The sequence below is a fragment of the Clupea harengus genome, chromosome 20 (genome assembly GCF_900700415.2).
Source record: "Clupea harengus chromosome 20, Ch_v2.0.2, whole genome shotgun sequence".
NCBI classification, from domain to species: domain Eukaryota; kingdom Metazoa; phylum Chordata; class Actinopteri; order Clupeiformes; family Clupeidae; genus Clupea; species Clupea harengus.
In genome coordinates, this window is record NC_045171.1 from 26,124,266 (window position 1) to 26,137,808 (window position 13,543).

General features: G+C 43.7%; 1 protein-coding gene across 4 annotated transcripts; it reads left to right on the top strand.

Annotated features, from left to right (window-relative positions):
• The first annotated feature begins 502 nt into the window (after nucleotides 1–502).
• tmem255a (transmembrane protein 255A) lies at nucleotides 503–12,108 on the top strand. Of its 4 annotated transcripts, XM_012842124.3 has the most exons (11): nucleotides 503–964; nucleotides 1,660–1,802; nucleotides 2,377–2,439; nucleotides 6,012–6,101; nucleotides 6,186–6,251; nucleotides 6,975–7,022; nucleotides 8,459–8,547; nucleotides 8,727–8,795; nucleotides 9,384–9,546; nucleotides 10,170–10,313; nucleotides 10,683–12,108. In XM_012842124.3, the coding sequence occupies exons 1-11, from the start codon at nucleotides 910–912 to the stop codon at nucleotides 10,821–10,823; spliced, it is 1,071 nt and encodes a 356-aa protein (XP_012697578.2). In that variant the 5' UTR covers nucleotides 503–909; the 3' UTR covers nucleotides 10,824–12,108. The 4 variants fall into 4 exon arrangements, with proteins under 4 accessions (XP_012697578.2, XP_031413924.1, XP_012697579.2 ...); XM_031558064.2 differs by lacking the exon at nucleotides 8,727–8,795 and having other exon boundaries at nucleotides 504–964; XM_012842125.3 differs by lacking the exon at nucleotides 6,975–7,022 and having other exon boundaries at nucleotides 505–964.
• The last annotated feature ends 1,435 nt before the right edge of the window (nucleotides 12,109–13,543 follow it).

Below are 13,543 nucleotides of genomic sequence, written 5' to 3' on the forward strand. Positions count from 1 at the left end.
ACTTCTTTAGGACAGTGTGACACGATATGCCCCGTGAATCTGAGGAGTACAGACAGTGGAGTTAGGTTCACCGCGTGGAAAAGTTACTATTTACACGAGTGTTCTGAGACTTCGGAGAGCAAGTAGGACAGAAGCTGCTGGATAACTGACTAACAAATGTATTCTGGAACGTAACCAACAATGCAGCGGTGCTTAATTGTTAAAATGATTTATTGGAAAATTATTATATTTGACTTTTCTTAGGCCTACTTTGCAATCATTTGTCTAGAAAACTATTTACAAACACACGACATTGTGAACCACATTCTCACTGGACATCCGCAAATTGGAGCAGTTTACCGTTCCTGTATTGGTCTTCACCGTTGTAGAATGCAAAGGTGAAGCTCTAAAGCCCAATTTCAGTAAGATGTTTTCTGACCTCAGGGAGTGTACTGAGGTTGTTTCACCCACATGTCATCTGTTTTCAAGTCGATAGGGGGCGCCCGTTCATTTCTTTAGGTTGCGTCAAACGGAAAGGGCTTTGTGTCTTTTTCAGTAGGCTACCTACCCCAAAACAGTTATGTATTTCTGACATGGTGACCGTGCGATACAGCAACAGTATTTGTGAGAGTAATGCAAAGTATGTCTGCCCTAACGAAGATGAGGTGTGTTCTTAGCGCATGCGTAAATGAGCCAAAAGACGCCGCGGCTGAGGTCCGGACGAGAGAATGAGAGCAGCATTTATGTCAGTGCGCGCTGATGCAAATTACACCATCGTGGCAGCAGAGGGGACGCGGGATATTAGAGAATGCCACCGCAAACCAAGATCGCACGATATTTAACTAATTGTTTACATTTTTCATATGTAATAAGAGTTGGATATATCTCCAGACCTTGCTTAATAGGCTGTTACTCGCGAGTAGAGTAAATATGCCAACGGACCTAAATCATCAAGCCAATGGAATAACTCTCTCCGATACGATGGGTATGTGAACAAGGTCAATGCCCTGAAATTTGAAAATGCAATAGCCTTTTGCTGAACGTGTAATGAGACATTTTCAAAAATGATCATTGACCTCGTGGACGGGGCTGCCTAATCATATAGACTTCCTTGTAACACTGCATTTCAGAGTAGCCTAATATTTTACTGCTTTTGAAAAACAAAATCGACTGTTGCAGTCAGGTTTCTGGGGTAATTTTGAAGCATTTACATTAATGTCTGTGCCCGTAAGAGCCCATGGCAGGAGTCCTTTCCTTCGAAAATAAATACTGTCGTTACATCATCTATTTTCTCAAGGTTTCTGTGTCGGTCAGTGCAGGTGCAGCAGACGCTACAGATTGCGACCAACATATGGTTACAGGTAGAGGGTTCGCTATTGCGTGCTCTAACAACACCGTCATATTTCAAATTATAATTTGCCTTTTCCGGTAAATTACTAAATAGGATTGACACTGTTATACGAGGGTACGCTATTACACGAGGTTACAAGGTACCCGCCCATTGGGTCAATTTGGCTTATCCCTAACATGAAACTAGCCTACAACATTAAGTTATACATCACATAAGAGTAATTTGAGGACATGGGGACATAATTAGACCATTGCCCTCATTTGATTAAAGGGTGTGTAGGATGGGCGGACAGCCCTCAGGTAGACTGTCATGCTTGTTGTTACCCTTAGGATCATATAAGAGGAGAAAGAGAAAGTCCATAATGGCCACGGGGATGCTGCTTGTGGTGTCGATGCTCATCCTCGTGTTTGGACTCGCAGCCACCACCAGGACCCAGAACATCACAGTCGGAGGATACTATCCTGGAGTCATAGTGAGTTTCTGAGCGTTAGAAGAAATTGTTGAGATTGTTTGACGCTCCTGTATAATTCCACTTCCACATAATCTACATAATCTGAAGACAGAAAATAGCATGGTGCCCCGAGATTATTAGGCCCTGCTAGTACTACAAGTTACTAATGGCTAGTTTTCCTTCTTTCTATAGGATCATTTTATATATAAGACCCAGTTCATGTATTAATTATTAAGCTTTGTAATTAGATAATCAATCTGAAATAAAGGCCCGATTTGCAGTGCTCACAACTGCTGGCTGTTTTTCTATCGAATCAAGTTTCAAAGCTTGAAGTATTCCTATTTTTTGCTGAGCTTGTTTTTGTATAGAATTGTTATGGTTGACCTTTCTGAGGAGAACTTCAGATAACCAAGAAAATGACAGCCTAAGGAGTGACACATTGTATTCAGAGGCATTTCAAGTAAAAGTTTAAAAACAACATGAAATTAGAAGTGGGAGCTACAACGCCTTGATGTTGACAAAATATTTCCTACGTTGTTCAATGGACTATTTGAGTTTCCTATCTTGAACACATTCTACTCTGCTTTATTTTCAGCTTGGTTTCGGTTCCTTTCTCGGAATCATTGGGTCCCATTTGATAGAAAACAAGAGGCAGATGGTAAGAGGTTTTGTATTACACAGTGCTGTCATATTCCTGCTCTGGAACTAGCATATCATTTGTGAGGGTGTGGCCATTCACTACAAAAGCACACTCTTCACTATGTTACTATACCTGGTAATGGTCTAGAAGGAACACAGATGTTGGTCATTAATGTTTGCCATGTTTTGATGCTAGAGAGTAAGTCAGAGTTCAGCTACCATGGGTTGGGCTAAAGGATCACGGCATGTTCAGCGGCTTCTTGTGAAATCTACCTAGAAATAGCCCTGTGTAAGAAGAGGAGGATGGGTCTCTGGGCAGGAATGTGCAGCGGGAGTCGCAGAGGAGAGAGGAGAGGCAATAGGATATGGAGCCGCCTGCCTGTGGCAGCATGGAGACTGGGTTGGGTCGGGTCTAGTATGATGCTATTCGTATTTCTCCATGCAGACATAACATTGCTGCGCACATGTGGAATATGGAATGAGCATCCCCCTTTGCGTCGGTCTGTATTAGGAGGACAGGACCCAGACACACTTTTACAGAGCAGTGTGTACAGCATTAGGACACACACAGCTTGAGCTCAGAAAAGGGAGATAGATTGTGAGAATTTTCACACATTTTCAGATCTGATTGATTTATCTGTTCTTAGACAGTCACAGGTTCAAACCTCTGTAGGCCGGAATGCGTGGAATGACATTTGGAGGGTGCAGATCTCCCCACCTCTCTGCTTTACTGAGCTGCTGTGGATGGAATGGGGCGACGTGTAACTGAATCCTCCCTTAGACGCGCCCTGATAGGGAAGGGGAGGAGACTGATTTCAGAGGAGGGAGGAGGGAGGAGTGCAGGTCCCTGAAAAGAGCATGGCACCATGCCAGGCCTAGAGGCAGCACTGAAGACACTGGACCAGGCCAGGCCTAGAGGCAGCACTGAAGAGACACTGGACCAGGCAGCACTGAAGAGACACTGGACCAGGCAGCACTGAAGAGACTGGACCAGGCAGCACTGAAGGACACTGGACCAGGCCTACAGGCAGCACTGAAGACACTGGACCAGGCAGCACTGAAGACACTGGACCAGGCCTACAGGCAGAACTGAAGAGACACTGGACCAGGCAGCACTGAAGACACTGGACGGCAGGCAGCACTGAAGACACTGGACCAGGCAGCACTGAAGACACTGGACCAGGCAGCACTGAAGACACTGGACCAGGCAGAACTGAAGACACTGGACCAGGCAGCACTGAGGAGACACTGGACCAGGCAGAACTGAGGAGACACTGGACCAGGCAGCACTGAAGGACACTGGACCAGGCACCACTGAAGGACACTGAAGGGACACTGGACCAGGCAGAACTGAAGAGACACTGAATGGACACTGGACCAGGCAGCACTGAAGAGACACTGAGGGGACACTGGACCAGGCAGCACTGAAGAGACACTGAGGGGACACTGGACCAGGCCTACAGACAGAACTGAAGAGACACCGGACCAGGCAGAACTGAGGAGACACTGGACCAGGCAGAACTGAGGAGACACTGGACCAGGCAGCACTGAAGGACACTGGACCAGGCAGCACTGAGGGGACACTGAAGGGACACTGGACCAGGCCTACAGACAGCACTGAAGGGACACTGGACCAGGCCTACAGGCAGAACTGAAGAGACACTGGACCAGGCCTACAGGCAGCACTGAAGAGACACTGGACCAGGCCAGGCCTAGAGGCAGAACTGAAGAGACACCGGACCAGGCAGCACTGAAGAGACACCGGACCCAGACGGCTTTCAGACACCTCTCTCCTTCCCATCCCATCTGAGATCCAAAACCCTTTGGCCAGAGATAAAATGCTGTACATTTCCCTTCTCTTCCTTCACATCTGTCAGGGACACAGCAGGAAGACATATGTTTCAGTATATTACACCAGTGAAATATGGCCTAAATGCTTGAATCATGGTTACATGTGCCAAATTGAACAAAACTGTGCATAGGATCATATTTAAAAACAACACATTTGTAGCATGTCAACAGCAACATCAGTATGTGAGCGGTGTGTCGACAGAGGATTACCTGTCATTAAACTCTTACGGCTTTAAGGGGTATCCTTGTTCTATATTGGCTGCCAGTTCCAAGGAATACGAACATTAGATAGTCCTAATTCCATCATCACCATGTTTTGTTTACAATAATACAATAATACTTTTTTAAAGCAGCAATGAGTAGTTCCGTTCCAAAACTAGCAAGCTAACTACCTAAAAGGCAGGCAAAACCTTGCCAACACCACCAACAGCCCAGTTGGCACTGATAGAAGCTTGCCAACACACTAACTGGTGTCTTTTGGCAGGATAGCTGGCAATGTCATGCGTGTGAAAGCTTTTCTTCCATTTTTGCAAGGGGTTCCAGCCCAGAAAAACAGAACTACATAGGGCATATCCTGGATGGCTAGTGGGAAAGACACAGGTGTTTATCTGTACTTCACATGACCATATGCCATCAAAGTGAATTTGAGGATGCCACCAAAACTAGTTGCCTATTAAACCATACCTCAAAAAGTGTCAAATTGTTGCATAGTGTTACTTTAATAGTCAGCAAATAAAATCCTTAATTGCTTAGGTCCAGGAAGCGGAGATGGTTCTCTGTCATCAGTAATGGACGTCTCTTTAAAAGTGACGTATGAGTGAGCGAGCACTTCTCATTTCTAATGCATGCCTATGCTTGAGTCCTCCATCTTCCTTGAATCCCTTCCTCGTTTCCTTACCTCACGTCTTAGCTCCGGAAAGAGAGTTGACATAATATATACCCAAATTAACCTCTGTCTTACATTTTCAGTGAAAGTTGCCCATGGTCAACCATGGATATATAGTTCTTGAGTTGATGTGGTCATCTTCTCTTGATAAAACTCATTGGAGATGGGTGATGTTGGTGATCTTGAGACAGTGGTGAATGTGCATCAGAGAGAATCTTGCAGACTAAAACCTTCATCTCCACCTCTGTCCTCGTCCCAGCCCTAATGTCTCATTCAGACACACACACACACACACACACACACACACACACACCCACACACACACACACACCCAGCCCTAATGTCTCATCTCACACAGCTTCAGCCCTCTCACTGTGATAACTGACTGGGTGTGGACAATAACTCATTACCATATGGGCCCTTCGGAGTAACTGCCAGCTCCATCACCCTACAATGACCTGCTCTCTTTGAAACCCTTCACATTTCATATTGTCTTTGACAGGGAGATCCCAGAGAAGTTATACAATGAACAGGAGATCTGTGGGAAAAGATGTGATGTTAATCAAATCAGGATGTTAATCAAATCATGAAATTATGAAATCTTATGAGAAAGAAAGGGTCTGCATCGATGTGTGAGCCCAAATGCACACAACTTTGATTATTGTCCATCAAAGAAACACCGTTTTAATGAAAAGCTATGTTATAAGATGTAAGATATGATTTGGATTATGATATCCAGGCGTTCTGTGTTTTAACAGTCTCTCTCTCTCTCTCTCTCTCCCTCTCTCCCTCTCTCTCCCTCTCTCCCTCTCCCTCCCTCTCTCTCTCCCTCTCTCTCTCTCTCTCTGTCTCAGCTGGTTGCATCCATTGTGTTTATCAGTTTTGGTGTGGTGGCCGCCTTCTGTTGTGCCATTGTTGATGGGGTGTTTGCCACCCGACACATAGTAAGTATCTCTAATTCCATGACTCCAAATGATGGGAGTGCCCTATGGTTCCTGCTGCATGTATATGTGACTGATATTCCACAGGATCTGGGGCCCCTGTATGCTGGACGGTGTGAATACTACTCCAGTGTTTCAGCATCTGACAGAGATGTGAGTGGACTACCCTTATTCCAATTTTTTATTATTATTTAACCAGGAGAAAAACCATTGAGATTAAGAATCTCTTTTTCAAGAGGGAGACCTGGCCAAGACAGGCAGCAGCATACATACAAACATAGTTACAGACAGAAACACAAAAGAAGACAACATTTAGGAGTTAGTGTCGTAGCCAGGTACATACAAAAATGTACATCTTAAATAATCTGAGTTTAAAAGCATTAAGTGAGATGAAATCATTTAGTTCCAAGACCTTTTGCAAGATATTCCATGCCGAGGGAGCAGAATACACAAAAGCCCTCCTTCCTATTTCCGTACGGGCATTTGGGACAGTTAGCATAAAATAGTCCTGTGAACGCAAAGAGTATTTGCCGGCACTTTTCTGCTTGATTAGGACACATAGGTAGTATGGGAGCAGAACAAGTATTGCCTTATATATAAAGGAGTACCAGTGACAGAGCCTATGAGTGGCCAGAGCAGGCCATCCTACCCGAGAGTATAGCTCACAGTGGTGAGTCAGAGCTTTACAGTTTGTAATGAACCTCAAGGATACATGGTATGCTGTGTCAACCTTATGAAGACACTGAGCAGAGGTGTGCATGTACAATAGGTCACCATAATCTAGCACATATAAAAAAGTGGCGGCAACAAGTTTCTTTTTTACATTAAAAGAAAAGCACAACAAAAACCCAGTTTTAGCCTCAGCTTTTTCACCAGGTACAGAAGTGGCTTAAAAGTGAGGGAGTCATCAATCAAAATACCCAGGTATTTATAAGAGTTACCATCTCTATATCACTTCCCTCAAGAGTGACAACAGAAGGGATATTTTTAGGCCTGTTCCTAGTGTTGGTAAACAACATACATTTAGTTTTATCTGCATTTAGGGCGAGTTTCAGCTGAAGTAAGGTATTTTGGAAAACAATAAAAGCATTCTGCAAGTATTCAGTGGCCTTTGCAAGAGTTGACACACAGCAGTATATAACAGTGTCTTCAGCATAAATATTTTTTTTTTTGCATCTGACATGTTTTGACTCAGATTATTAATATAAATAGTGAATAAAAGTGGACCTAATACAGAGCCCTGTGGAACACCCTTGTAGATAGATGCAATATCAGAACATAGACCATCATGTTTAATGCACTGAGACCTATTACTAAGGTAGTTTGAGAACCAAGCGACTGCTTGCTCCGAGAGTCCTGAGTAAAGTCTAAGTTTTAAAACATCATGATCAACTGTGTCGAACGCTTTGGACAGATCAATAAAGAGTGATACACAATGTTGTTTCCTGTCCAGTGCAACAGAAATGTAATTTACCACCTTCAGTGCAGCTGTGATGGTACTATGTTTTTTTCCTAAAACCTGATTGATATGTTGACAAAATATCATTTGTGTATAGAAACTCCTTTAATTGAACACTCACAAGAGTTTCAAGAGTTTTAGCAAGTACCGATACATTAGATATTGGCCTATAGTTGTTTAAAATGAATCACCCCCTTTTAATAAAGGGAGATCAAAAGCAGATTTCCATATCCTAGGAATTTCCTTATTCTCCACTGTAAGGTTAAAAAGATAAGCAAGAGGCCCTGCTACAAAATCAGCTGCCAATTGCAAAAAGTAAGGATCAATAAAATCAGGTCCTGAGGGTTTTCTAGGATCTAATGTTTTTAGGGCTTTATGAACTTCCTGAACAGAGAATGGTACGAAGTTAAAGGACTGACCAGTATACACTGGAATGTCAGTACAGGGTTTCACAGACGCAGAACAAGCAGAGTCAAACAGAGAGCCAGAAGATATAAAATGCTCGTTAAAACAATTAAGTATCTCCATTTTGTCATAGACAGCAACCGAATCTTTCATAACACAGGTCGGTACAGCTTGAGAGTTCTTGCTCACAGAAATGGATTTTATGGTTTTCCAAAATCTCCTAGGGTCATTAAGATTTTCAGTAGTGACAGACAAATAATATTCTGATTTGGCTTTTTTGATAAAAGAGGAACATTTGTTTCTTAGTTGTTTAAAAACTAGCCAATCAGCGGTAGAACCTGTTGTCCTTGCCTTAGCCCAAGCCAAAATGAGTCTCCATAACTGTGTGGGTCAAGGATCATACTATTACATGATTAGTCTTTCATGTATTGTGTAAGGCTCCTTGCAATAGAAGCAAATGGAGAGCAACCTCTGATTGTTTTGAGTGCATTCCTAGGTGCACTGCCAGACTGCGTCCAGAGTGTCCTGTAACCTGCGTGTAAAGAGCAACACCTGCTACTGCTGTGAACTCTACCACTGTGGCAAGTGAGTGCTTGGCTGTCTGACTATACTTTCAAAGTAAGGTGAAAGGTCAAAAATAATGCACTGATTTGAAATCTGTTCATTTCTGATTTTATATTTTTACGTTGATTGAGATTTTCTTTGTTCTTCTCTCTTAGTTTCAACAGTATTAGAAAGAACCTTTGTGTTTACCTATGTTTCAGAGAGCATCCTCTTTTTGGACATCAGAATAAAGATGTTTTGAAAAAAGTTAGGAAATCGTCCATTTGGAAGTAGGTCTTCCTGTTTTTAGCCCCCTCTCAGCACGTTAAAACACTCACAACCCATGGTTTGCTGTGGTTGAGCTAATCAATGGATCTGTGTGGAGTTGAGCTCCTGCCTGGAACACACAAATGAAATGAGTGGGTGAATGCTCCTGCATGGCCTGCCGGGTGTTTCTGTCTGTGACTCCATGAGGACCCAGCCTCATTCCTGTGTTCCAGTCCAAGCTGCAACACTACTTGACTAGCTTCTGACTTAAGCATCTCATCCGTTTTGGAGTTGTTTGTTTGAAAGTGAAGTTTGGCTATCCGTTAGGTTGCACTACACGGGGGAAACCACTATCTTCCAGCCAAATGGTTATATTTGGTTGTTTGTCATAGTCTTTTCTTTCAAAAGCTCATCTGCACTTTCAGGTATGCTACATCTTCTTGGGAAGGGGTTAGGCATGTACTCAGCTGTCATGATGGTATCTTTCCTCAGTGGCTTAACAACTGACTGCTGTGGACTTGATGTGGGTGCTGTGTGTCTCAACTGCGCTCACCACTCTGGCTCTCTGTCCCTTGTCCCTCCGATTGCCCCTTCTCACTTCTCCGGAGTAGCCACGTGGAGCTGAGGGGAGGTTATCATGAGTACACAGAGGTCAAGAGCTGCCAGGATGTGGTGTACCTCTACCATCTGCTCTGGTCCGCCACCATCTTCAACATCATCGCGCTCTTCCTCGGCATCATCACGGCTGCAGTCCTGGGAGGCTTCAAGGACATGGTGAGAGCCAAAGTTAGGAAAGTCATTTTCTGGAAGGTGTCTGTGTCTGTGTTGGGAATTGGTGGAGGACCAGATGAGGTAAAATCATTAAAAGGCCAGTTGGGAGCAAAAACTACAAGGATATTCTTGTGTCACTGAAATTGTCACTTGGTCAGTTTCAAGTGAGCAAGTAGCAGAAATGAAAAGGAAAATTAAGGACAGCATTTTGAAGAGATATTGCCTTCCACATATTTCTCAGGTCAGAGCAGGTCCATTAAAGACCAACGGACGATCAATCCGTTTTAGACAAGACATGTCACTATACTGGTGCAGTTTTATATATTGACTGTAAGGAATGTCTGAGTGCTGAACTGGAATTATGTTCTGACAGAGTAGTGTTATGTACTGTACCTTGCTGTGTGGTTCCGTGTGTTTCTGGTAGATGTTATGTACTGTACCTTGCTGTGTGGTTCCGTGTGTTTCTGGTAGAGTAGTGTTATGTACTGTACCTTGCTGTGTGGTTCCGTGTGTTTCTGGTAGATGTTATGTACTGTAACTTGCTGTGTGGTTCTGTGTGGGTCTGTTAGATGTTATGTACTGTAACTTGCTGTGTGGTTCTGTGTGTTTCTGTGTGGTTCTGGTAGGTGCCAAGTGCTGCCCCAGACTCCTGTGAGCCAGAGCCTCTGCCAGTGCCAGGCCCCCCTGAAGCTCCTGCCCCTTCCACCTCCTACAACTCTTACTACAACAGCACCCCCTGTCTGCCACCTTACACCACCTACGACCTGCAGGTGATCAGTCTTCATTCTAATCAATTGTTATTTTATCAGCTGCAACATTTACTGGAGGGGATAGAGTTTGACCACAGTGGATAAGAGGTCTCCTTGAGATCCCAGACACTTAAACATGACTGAAGGTTTATAGGTCGGTGACGGGCTCGGTGTGCTTCTTAATTATGTATACCCTTCCAGCAGAAATAGCACATCGCTAAGAGCACTTAGGACTAAATGGAGGACTGAACATCATGGCTATAGCCTTTTCTTTCAATATGAAGTGAATATGTGTGTGCTTTGTTTGATGTGACATACGGCAGAAACAGAAAGTACATTTATTAACAAATCCTGACGTATTTTTTTTTTTTTTCATTTGTATTTGTCTAGGCCACCAGTATCTACCCGGACTCTGGTTTGTCGGATGACTCTCAGTCTGGTGCCAGTCACATGTGGCCCAACATGATCCCTCCCCGCTACTCCCCACCACACTACCCTCCCGATGAGAAACCTCCCCCATACAGCCCTTGACACATCATAGAGAAAGGGAAAAGGAAGGGATCCTGTTCACTGCCCGGGACCATGCCACTGGATCATGGGGACTAGAGGATGAGAGGCGGACCTCAAACCCCCAGAGAGCCACCAGTGCAGTGGACTCCTGACATTTGAACCCAAAGACTGGCTGATTTGGTGAAGAAAAAAAAAAATGTATGCGCCACAGGCATAATATGATACTAGTGTACCATTCTTCACCAGTTAGCGGTCCTGGGCTACTAAGGTTTGTCAGTGTATATGTGTGAGACTGCATTTGTGTATCCTCGTATCAAAAAGAAAAAGCAGTATTTAAGTGATGCAGGAAAAGGTGCAAGCCTGTTTACTTCCTCAACACCTGCCCTTCCTGTCAGTAGGTCTGTACCAGGCTCTCACCGACCCCCTCATAAGACAAGACACCAAGACTGTTCTTAGGCCTCACCACACTAATGTCTGTGGCCATGCAGAGCAGACACTGACCTCTCTAGCTGAGGCCTCTGCAGCTCTCTAAGGCCTTCCTTTTGATTTGGTCGGGTCTTGCCTTTTGTCTCGTCTTTCCCCTCAAAGCAGCTCACTTTTCACAATTAGTTGCATTGCCCTTCTCCTATAGTGCATCTGGAAAGTCCACACCGATCAAGCTGCCCACATTGTGCCACGATACAGACTCACCTTAAAATGGATTCAATTCATTTTTTCCCTCATCAATCTACACACAATATTCCATAATGACTACATAAAAAAAACAGGTTTTTGGAGGGTTGTTTTTATTTATTAAAAAGACTGAAATATCATATTTACATAGTTATTAAGACCCCTCACTTACTTGGTTAAAGCACCTTTGCAGTAATGGCAGCCTAAAGTTTTCTTGGGAATGATTCTAGAAGCTTGGCACACACCTTTCTTTTGGAAATGTCTCCCATTCTTCATGGCAGAATCGTTGGGTGAATCGAAAGGTTGGATGGGGAGAGTTGATGCACAGCCATTTTCAGGTCTCTCCAGAGATTGCTCTATTGAGTTCAGGTCCAGACTCTGGCTGGGCCACTCCAGGACCTTCAGTGTTTTCCTGAAGCCACTCCTGAGATCTCTTGGCGTATGCTTCAGGTTATCGTCTTCTTGAAATGTAAACCTTTGCCCCAGCCTGAGCTCCTGGGCACTCACAAACATTTCTCTCAGGATTGCTCTATATTTTCTGCATTCGTCTTTCCCGCCATCCTGATCGGTATCTCATCCCCTTTCAGCGTAAAACATCCCTACAGCATGATGCTGCCACCACTGTGTTTGACTGTGAGGAGGTTTTTAATGAGGCGATGATCACTGCCCGCTTCCTCTACACATGTTGTTGGGATTGTGGCTAAATAGCTCCGTCTTAGTTTCATCAGACCAGAGGATTTTGCTTCTCATGGTCTGAGAGTCATGCAGCTGCTTTTTGCCAAACTCGTATATAGGGAGGAATGGCATCCATCTATGCACGGTACCATAAAGGCCTGATTGTTGGAGTGCTGCACTGATGGTTGTCCTTCTCCCATCTCCACAACATTTACATTTACATTTAGTCATTTAGCAGACGCTTTTATCCAAAGCGACTTACATATGTGCGACTTACAATGTATACACATTTTACATTTACACTGATGACACACTGCACATCAGGAGCAATTAGGGGTTCAGTGTCTTGCTCAAGGACGCTTCGACAGGGAATCGAACTAGCAACCTTCTGATTACTAAACGACTTCTCTACCTCCTGTACCACTGTCGCCCCACAAACTACCTGTGAATCTCATTCCTAATAAACATTGGGTTATTGGGTCTCATCAGACCAATGCCCTTCAACCCTGGGTGGCCAGATCTAGGCTAGACTGTTGGCGATTCCAAATCTCTTCCATTTGAGAATGCTGGAGGCTACCGTGCTCTTGGGCATTTTCAATGCTGCAGAATTATTTTCTTGTAGCCTTCCCCAGATCTGGGTCTTGACTGAATGTTGTTTCACAGGTCTACAGACAATTCTCTTGCCCTCTAGCTTGGTCTGTACTCTGACAAACACCATCAACTATGAGACCTTACATAGACAGGTGTGTGCCTTTCCTAATTATGTCCAATGAATTCAAATAGGCACCAGGTGGACTGCAATCAAGTTTTAGCTGCATCTCAAGGACCATCGATTGCAAGTGTTATAACTAGGGTCTGATAATTATGTAAATAGGATATGTCAGTCTTTTATTTTTAAGATATTAACAAAACACTCAAAAAAACCTGTTGCTTTGTCATTGTGGTGTATTGTGTCTTGATTGATGAGAAGAAAATGTATAGAATCCATTTTAAGACAAGTCTGAAACATAACATGTAGAGAACCTGGAAGGGCCTGACAACGCTTCCAATGCATTGTCCATGGCATGAGGAAGTGGATGGTCTTGTTTTATTTGCACTGTATTGTCCTTAATAGACTCAACTATGCTACAAGGCTTTATTTATTTATTTATTTATTTATTGTTTTGTTTACTTTCGTGCAGCTAGCTCACAAAGAATCCAGAGACTTCAAAGCCCAAATCATAGTTTTTTTTTAAAGGCTAAGTATTGCAGAGTGTAAGCGGTACACTCTAATACACAGGGGGTAACATTAGTGTGAAGAATGTGAGATGTACACACAACTGTTACATGTTTTAATGGCATCGGATGGGATGTAAATAATATATGCGCTAATACAGCAATGTGTAGTCACGCCT